Raw genomic sequence first — 9685 nt, 5'->3', positions numbered from 1 at the left:
TCAGGTCCTTTACCAGAGTAAAATACTTCATTACAAATAAAAGTCCTGCATTCAAAATGTTGCTTTTAATTACAGAAGGGTTATCAGCAATGTATACTTAAAGTATAAAACATATTTGACTTGCAGACAAATGGCCCATGTGAGTGTTTTATTGCTATATATATAATATTATTGGATTATTTTTGCTGATTCATTCATGTGTAAGTAGCATTTTACTGTTTGGTTAAGGAGTAACTCATTTCAACTTCTTTACATGCTGTTGGGTAGTTTAATCTATAACAATGTGTTATACTTTAGTAGTAGTAGTCGTAGTAGTAGTAGAAGTAGCAGCAGAGTAAAAAGTACAATATTTGCCTCTGGAAGCACCTCAAAGCTGTTCCTGAGTAGAATGGGCTACTTGAGTAAATGTACTCGGTTCCACCTGTGAAGAAGGTTCATGTTCATGTCAGTCCACTAGAGGGGGGTGTTGCACTGATTATTGCTCCTGCTGGTTTTCGTGAGCCAGAAAAGCACAAGAAACAAAAACATGTTAAGGCCCTGGGAGGGTCTTTGCATTCTCTAGTGATAGCATTGTGGAGTGCACATGGAACATGAATTAACTATTTACAAGCTGTGCCATCAAAACCACCCTGTTCTTCATTTCTTTCTGCTATATTGAAATATGTTTAAATTAGACCTGAAGGGAACTTGTCTCCTGTGTTGGCTTCATATTGATTAGTAAAGGCCTGTTTGTGATTAACAGACAACTTTTCAATTTTTGTTTTGAAAGCTGGAAAGCATATCCATAGAATTGATAAACGTATTTTTATGTACTATAGATATAATATAACACAATAAGCTAAAGGTGGCATATTATAACCATATCAGTTTGATTGCACAGAGGCCCTGGAAACAAACAATACAAGTTAAATTAAGGTATCGGGCATTTAGTTTTTGGATTCAGTCTGTTGTAATGTTTTAAGTGTTCACCAAATAGCTGCTCCAATGCATTAATTCAAGCATAGTTTTAATGCAAGCCTTATTTCTGAAATAATTAATAATTCACATTTGTACTATGGTGGTTGTTAAAAAGGCATTCTGGAAAATGAAAGTAGAAAATGAACAGAACAATCTTTGCTCAGAAGTATGACTTCACATTTCTTTTATTCATCAGTTTGTTCAAAAATCACACAGTAGGCAGCAGAGGAGGAGGAAGTGTCCCACATGAAATGTTTAAAAGATGTGAAAATTAAATGTAGAAGTAAAATGAAGTTATTTGAAGCCCTTCAATTAAAATCTTTCAGGAGTGGTTCATACAATGTAGACATCTGACAACTCCATAGCCAATGTTGACACATTATATTGGGGAGAACGATATACTACTGATTGTGGGACTACTGTTGAGTGAACTTCCAACTTCAGTGATTCATTCGTGTTCCATAAGGCATTTAAATCACAAAACATTTAATTCGTAGTAGAATAAGGGCAGGTTCAGGTACATCAAATGTCCTGTAAGTAGAACACAATGTGAATAATACATGGGATGAAACTTAAGTAAATAGTGCATTTTGTTAGTGATTGTCAAGCATCTTCTGCCAGGGAAGACATCACCTTCTTGTAGTGCAGGAAGCACAAGATGGGTGTATACCACAGCTGGTTAAACACACAAAAAGCCCACAAGAACGGTAATAAATCGCCCCCTTACAAATATATAATTTACAAATGTTGCAAGCAGCTCTGTGAGGCTACTGAGCTAAATGCTAATGTCAGCCTACTAACATGCCCACTATGAGGATAGTAATGCTGATGCTGAGCAGATACTGTTTACCATGTTCACAATCTTAGTGTAGCTTGTCAGCATGCCAACATTTGATAATCAGCTAAGAGTACTGCTGAGGCTGATGGGTTAGTTTTGCAGGTATTTGTTAATGAAAAACAAATTTGGGCAAATTACAATTCTGACATGATAATTCAAAGTTAAGGGATCACCAACGTTATTGCAAATGATTCAGAACATTTCATAGCAATACATCCAATAGTTAAGATATTTCAGTCTAGGCCAAAGTGGTGGAGGAGTAACTTGTTGGGTCACTTTCTTTTTTTTTTGGTCTTAAGTGCATCAGACAGTTTAAACCACTGCTGACGTGAACTTTTGTTTGTTTTATTCTAAAAGTGAAGTATAAAATGTATTAAACGTGACACGTATTGCTCATGTGTTTGTGGTGGGGATAGAAATCAGCGAACAGACAGGTTTCCTCCCAGTGGAAGCGGATTCATTATGTATTCATTACACGAGTGGAAAGCTTGTGGCTGTGCATCCTTTTAAGATGTATTGTTAGCTGGTCACAGTGTTAGCCATGTTAATGTTAACATATCTGCCCTTCTCCACTGCAGGCAGATATTGCATAGCTAGCAGAGCTTCATATGTAACAAGGTAGTGTGTGTGTGTGTGTGTGTGTGTCTGTATCTGCAAGAACACGAGGGCCCTGAGGTGTATTTTTAAACAAAGAGCAGATGTATTAGCCCTTAGCAAGTTTATGACTCATGAAGCAGCATGAATGAAACACGCACACACACATGCATGGACCCAAAAAGAGCCTTTCACTCACTTGCACACACACACACACACACACACACACACACACACACACACATACACAGTCTTACAAGTTGTTCTGCAGCCAGTTGAGGTAACCCCGGAGTGCTCTCTTCCCTACATCAAATTCCATTGGCCAGGTGATGAAGCTGAAGCATCCGTGGAAGCCGTCCTCATAGTGGTCGCTGGTGACTGAGACGCCGGCGTCCTGTAAGCGCCGTGCGTACATCAGGCCATCATCCCTCAACACGTCATACTCGCATGTGAGGATGTATGCTCGAGGGCATTTAGCCAAAACCTCTGGTCCTGCTAACAGTGGTGACGCCCTCACATCCAGCAGCCCCGGCACCTCCTTCCCTGTCCCCTGTGAACCCTTCTTCACAATCACAGGCCTGTAGTTCTGCTTGTGTTTCGGGGGCAGCAGGGCGGTCCAGTCTAGGCGCGCCCTCAGCTCTGGGGTGATGTTCGTGTGGTGTAAGGAGCTGTGGTTGTTGGCCAGCCACTGGGACTGAAGGGAGAGGTCAGCACCAAGGTACTGCAGCCAGAAGCGGACCATGAGGGACCGGTAGAGGACGGGTATGTTTTGGTTCTGCAAGTACGAGGGCGTGTTGAAGTCCAGAGCCTGGAGCACCGGGTAGATCAACGCCTGAACGCTGAATTTCACACTCATAGTCTCATCTGTAGAAATCTAGAAAAAAAAACACAAGTCCTCCATCTTCTGATCTTTATTATACACAGTGCACACTTTCCGACAGGAGATTGCTTCGGTATTTACCTCTTGAGCGACCGCAGCAGCCAGGTTTCCACCAGCACTGTCACCTGCCACAGCCACACGCTCAGGGTCGATGGCATACCTGGCCTGGACCTCTGGGGACAGGAAGTGCTTGGCAGCAGCGAGGCAGTCTACATACGGCACTGGAAAGTGCACCTCTGGAAACAGGCGATACCTACACAGACATTGGTTGCAAACGATCATTTACTGCAGGCTTCGAAAACTTCGGAGAATGTGACTGTGAGCACTTTTTCTGTAGTTAAAGGGTCACGCCGCCAATTTTGCACATGAAGATCAATTCACTTGTCTATAGGAGTATGACTGAAAACACTTCTGTGGCTCTAAAGGGAGCTTTCTAATGTCTGAGAATGCGTATTTCTCTGTGAGCAGAAATATTTAGCAATAGCAGGTTGGGTGTTGCACACTTACTCAACAGAGACCACAACAGTGTTGAGCTCGTCGGACAACATCCGGTTGATTGTATCATACGACCCCTTCTCTGAGGAAGTGAGAGAGAGAGGTGGAGGAGTGTGGAAAAGTGCACATTAAATATTTTGCAGCTTAATTATAAAAATGTTTTCTGGATCTCTGGAAGGCACGAAGACACGCACACAAGTGGCAACACAAACTTTTTTGTGGAATCTGGACAAATAATTTCCCTTTAAGGCAGAAAATGTAACAGATCACATTTAATAAAACAAAAATATTAGCAATCCGTTCGGTTGGTCAATTGGTTTCCAGATGCTAAATTTAAGGTCTTGATGTTGCGTTTATTGTGGCATTTATAACTCTTTTAAAATACAAAAATAAAGAAACAAAGCATGCCTTTTTCCAACCGAATACAGGGCTAAAAGCAATAATTATAGAGATAAATAATGTGCACAATGAGCTGCAAACGCTGAGTGAACTGTTTGCTCCATTTGTGATTATGTGAAAAATACTTCTATGTTCTCAAGTTTTGACCATTTGTTTTGCTGGGTTTTTTTCTGACTTAATTTCTTCTATTTGTACTTAAAGACAGCAGGAAGGTCCGTACTCACTGGTACTGCCGAGGGCCCAGCCTCCCCCGTGGATATACATCAACCCTCTCCTCAGATGACCCTCCCCTCCAGCCGGGGGCTCGTACACTCGGACCGGGACGCCGGCGAAAGTCATGTCGCTGACTTTGACTCCGGGCATGACCCCTCCGCCGGACTCGGAACTTAGCAGCCCCCCCACCATGCCGTCAAAACCCTCCATGGACTGCCTGATTGACGTCATGTCATGGTCAAAGCCCAGCCAAGCCTTCAAAGAGGCCTGAAGACAGAAAAGGACATTCAAGACATATTTGGTTGAGTGGAGAAACAACTGTCTCCCCTAGTCACCTCTGTCCTTCTGCACTGTCTCTTACTGGTGTGTCTCAGTATGTCTGCCCCAATATCTCAGACTGTCGCAATAGTCTGGTTCAGCCAAGGCCAGCAGACACAGCTGCTTGGCACAGTGGGGATTCAGAACCAGCAACACCAACGTTGCTGAAACAACGTTTCATAATAATATTAGTGTGATCGCTTCCTTAGGTTGAAGTTTATTTGCCTGATATCAGACAGAATTGAAAAAGGAATGGGATCATGGGGGACATGAACGTCTGTACCAGATTGTATGTCAATCCATCGAACAGTTGTCAAGACATTTCACTCAAAACCAACAATGTCAACCTGCTGTCACAAAAAAAAAGAGCAATTTATCACAGTGCAGTTTAAAACCATTTGAGCTTCTTCTTCTACAGTAAATCATAGTAAATGTTATAAAAGATTAAATTCAAGCACACATATTTAAACAAGGACAGACTAGTAGGACGTCTTTTTTTTTTATCTTATCGCAACGTTTTTTTTTCACTTGATATTTGGAAATGAAAGATGATATTAATTATTACATGACTTGTGCAAAGAGTACTAAAGCAAACGCGTCCGTATAAGTAGAACATTAATCTGCAAACTCCCTCAGAGATAGACAGAGATAACTTCAGTACCATTTACAAAACGTAGAGCAAAGGTGAGGGGGAGGACTTTGTTGTCCATGGTGGCTGCTTTGCAACAGATTAGTCCTGTGACAAAACGGCGTGGCAGTCTCACAATCTAAGTGTAAATGTACTGGAAAAGCTCTTTCACAAAGTTTGTACATTTCACCCTGCTGTTACTAATGTGCCTTCATGGATAACAGCTTGAAAAGACCTCCTAATAAAGAGAAGCACTGTGCTCACGTCAATCCATTACAGAGCACATAGTACTCAGGTGTTTCAGAACATGAGGTTTTGATTTTACGGCTCTGTGTGTAAATTCATGTACATGCCAGGGCATCTGCACGGAAAATGCTTAAATACATACACATTGTACTGATTATGCAAAAATCACTGGGCTAAAGCTGGCGTGGTATTATTCCACACATGGCTTAACTGAGTAGGTTTAAAGTCCATGTATGCAAAGGCAACACAAGTTAGTGTTTTATGGTAAGAGGTGTGTCTTTGCCACTATTACAGTAGTATGCAGTACATGCAAATGACCTTTTTGCTATAAAAAACAACAAAATTAGCTTTTATTTGTGCAGATCATAAGTATAGCTCAAGTTGCTCCCTTCCACCTACAGCACATGTACCACAATGTATTCCCAATGCAAAAACCTCTGTCTCACCAGGTGCATCATTGCTCGGAATCCAGCATCCATCATGATGAGCTTCCACGGCTCCTGGATGCCGTCAGGCAGCGGGATGTACAGGTAGTAAGCGACCGCCACAGTGAGTGACACTGTGACAACAGCTGGCAGCAGCCTCATCTTGTGTCTGACCGCTTTAGTGTCTTCAGACGGACTCCGCTGGCTGCACCTGATCCTCTCTGGGTTTGTCTCTGGAGGGCCATCCAGGCTCCCGGAGGTGGCGCTACAAATAACTTCATTGGACCGATAAGCATGCAGACTTCCGTTGGAACATCTTCAAAATAAAACCTTTGTTGACATCCGTTTTACTCTGAGCCTGGTGTCTGGAAACTAAATGGCTTGATACGTTTTTAAACATTTGGCTTAACTGATTCAGATCTGGTTGAATGACTATCGATCTGTTTAGATAATATATTATATATATTTCAAAATGAGTTATTAAATATATAAATAACAATAGCAACATTTTCCCATTTGTAAACCCCTATCTAAAAAATGCTCGGTATGCCACTAGCCTATTCTATCAGCCTACAGGTATTTATTTACTGGTAGATTTGAATCCGATGAGAAAAACAAATCACTGTATTTGGTTGGCGTCTCTTCTTCTGTAACTTTGCAAGACTGGCACTTTTATTTTGAAGGCTATGTAGCAGCAACGAATGTGCATCCGGGAAATGTGTTTTTTTTATGTGACATCTTCAGGTGGCTACAAAGTTGTATAACACACATGTGACCACAGAGAGGCACAATAGAGCTGCAGAGTGCAGACAGGACTCCACACATCTGGTTTTATCTATAGTTTCATCATATATTGCAAGGTTAAAAAAAAAGTAATCAACGAAAAATGAAAGTTGGCTAAGAAATGATACCTACTTTAACAATTGAAAACAATAGTTTTGACTGTTTTGAAAATGCAAATTCAATCCTATTGATTTATCTTCTATTTATCATCTCAGTTGATCTATTGTTTACAGTTTAAGGCCGAATGTAAGTCTAACTAAACCACATCTGGAGTTTGCTGTACATCTTCCCATGTAAGAAAGTACAGTCTGTAGTGAAAGACTGATAAATGCAGAATAACTTGAATGACAGTCTAGAGTAGACTTTATATTGCAGGTCAATCTGGTGAACATATGTCCGTGAGTACTAGGAGTTGAGGCGACTGACAATATAAAACACTCCCTCTTCTGCAACAGCTACTTTACACATTGGATACAACTCTCAATTTCCTGTTAATGAAAAAAATCATTATGTCCATAAAAATATGCACCTAATGATGTAATAATCCTACGAACATGCATCAACATTTAATGTAAGAAAAGTAAAGTTCATTCTTAAACAAAGCATCTTAATCAGAATAAATCCTGTTAATGCTGTAAAGGTCAGTTACAGGAGAATGATGTGGCGTGAAGTCAGGGCTCTGTAGCTCGGGTAAAGTCAGGAGTGCTTTTCTCACTGGCTATTGATTCCTTTTATGTGTACACATCAATACTGGACTGAAGTTTTTCTGGAATGGATTAGTGGTGCAAGTCGTTGGACAGAGATCCCGCTCATCATGATGGTTGGCTATTGATCATGCTATTGGTCCCTCTACCGCTTTACTTTTCTGTCGGATTAAAGGTCATTCTTCAAATTTGACACCACTGAAAAAGCTACGCTTGTCAACACTTGGAAACTTGCTGTTCGCATCTCTTTGAAATTGATTACAGCAATGATGTCAACTGATTTTGTTGTTTTGAAGATTTTTTTATTTGAGTACAGAAGCTGATCTTACAGGAAACGTGAGTTCAAAGAGAGAAGTGGAGTCATGTGACAAAGGTCCCCGGCCAGAATCAAATCAAGGATGTTGCAATTCCTCGGCCAGGTTGACGTGCTATACGTGTTAGACCCCGTGGCTCAGTGTTGCTGTCTCACTTTCTCTCTCTCTCTGTGCTATTTATCGCCCTGTTTCTTCCCACGGTTTAACTTTGAAATGGCCGCTGTCTGTCCCTGGCGGCCCAGAGTGAGAATGTAAACAAGCATCACAGCTGATGAGGATCTGAGCCCTTGCACTGGACTGGTTTTCCAAAACACAGCAGCTAGACCACCAGACCATGTCAGATCAGCCTCTTAGAAGACCAGAGTGGGGTTCTCAGGGGAAGACATGGCTGCAGAGGGTCATGATGCCTTCACAATATCTGCTTTCAGTGTGACTGGTCGTATCAGAAAACATAAGGAACATTTAACTCTGTAGTTGTTCGCGTAGTTGAGGTGGGATGATGGACCCCATGTACAAACTTCGGAGGGATGTCAAGACCTAAATCTGTTCTTTCAAAATAAGGCCGCTCCAGCTTCATGTTGACAATGCAGACGTGTCAATCCTCTTCTTTAACTCTCAGCAAGAAAGAAGGTGAGCGTGTTTCCCAAAATGTCAACCGTTACTAAAGGATTACATATATGTCTTATGTTAAGCACGCCATACAGTGCAACCTGTTATAGATAGAAGAAGTATTTTAGTTTTTTATTGCATATTTTGGTGAAACACAAGGAACATCACAAGGTGGATTGTGCTGCAGATCGAAAATGGATGTTTTGATATTTTTTTTTCTGCTGTTAAAACTTGTTGCCATCCGACAACAGCTGGTGTTTGTCGTGACGCACAAAACTACAAATTCTTAGCGGTCATCTTGAATTCCTCCATCCCGCTGGGGGTCATCAGGTTTCACACTCGCAAGCTCACTGTGAGTCAGACACGGATGCTTGACTTGCTCTCTGTCCAACGAGCCGTCTGAATGAGAGCATCAGCAGAAAGCTTAAATTGTAAACGTTAATGTGATATATGTGCTTGTGTGCCCGCGTGTGTGTGTGTGTGTGTGTGTGTGTGCGTGGGACGTAAAGAGTCTGCATTAAAATTCCCTCTTCCTGCCGCCCCCCTCCCTCCCGTGTGTTGGTCTGGCGTCTCCCTCCAGTCTGTGGTATGGAGGGCAGAGAGAGGGCCTCTCTTGTGTCACCGACTGGAATTACACTTATGGTCATTCAACATGACTAAACGCTGAAGGCAGAAATGGAAGGTTTTCCATTTCAGGCAGTCCTGTCTCGTTCGGCCTCTTTCCTGACGCTGCCTTTGCATGTGTTTGAGCACGAATTACTGGTTAATGTCAGGAGCACAGTGAGGCGCATGAACTCGAGCAAGACGTATATGTGTCTTCACTCCTTCTTAGTCTTTTAAATCTCTTTCAGAAGACACTAAAATACTTTTTCACAGATCGTTTACATCGTCCTGATTGGCTGATGTGCATGTAAAATCAGGAATGCTCTCCCTGCTCGTCTGTGACGGAGAGACGATCTAACTGGGATGCTGACGACTACGCCTGCTGAGGGATGAGAGGAAGCCTGCACATACGTAGGATTTAGACTTTTTGGGTGGAGCTATACTTCAGGTCCTCTTCTTTGATAACAGGCCCTTTTCACAAAGGACATATCACAGTAGGTAAAGCACATATGGAAATGAAACAAAATAAATGATGAATCACTGCCTGTCTATTTACTGGGACACTTGAATGTAACAATGCCATCGTTAATGCTATAAGTAACACCTGGTGTGAAAAAGACGATTTCCTCCTACAATAACCTGCCACCGGTGTTAGATGTGTCGCCACTTGTTTCCGCTT

The 9685-nt window shown here is 41.8% G+C and overlaps 1 protein-coding gene across 1 annotated transcript; it reads right to left on the bottom strand.

The window, feature by feature from the left end:
• Positions 1-1124: 1124 nt before the first annotated feature.
• Positions 1125-6217, bottom strand: nceh1a (neutral cholesterol ester hydrolase 1a). The gene is made up of 5 exons (XM_079175143.1): positions 6015-6217; positions 4388-4643; positions 3777-3846; positions 3351-3522; positions 1125-3263 (listed from the first exon to the last, which is right to left on the bottom strand). Exons 1-5 carry the CDS (start codon positions 6153-6155, stop codon positions 2643-2645), a joined length of 1260 nt encoding a protein of 419 aa, XP_079031269.1. The 5' UTR covers positions 6156-6217; the 3' UTR covers positions 1125-2642.
• Positions 6218-9685: the final 3468 nt, after the last annotated feature.

This window comes from Pholis gunnellus, assembly GCF_910591455.1.
Source record: "Pholis gunnellus genome assembly, chromosome: 15".
Taxonomy (NCBI): domain Eukaryota; kingdom Metazoa; phylum Chordata; class Actinopteri; order Perciformes; family Pholidae; genus Pholis; species Pholis gunnellus.
This window is presented reverse-complemented; position numbering and strand designations above follow the sequence as displayed.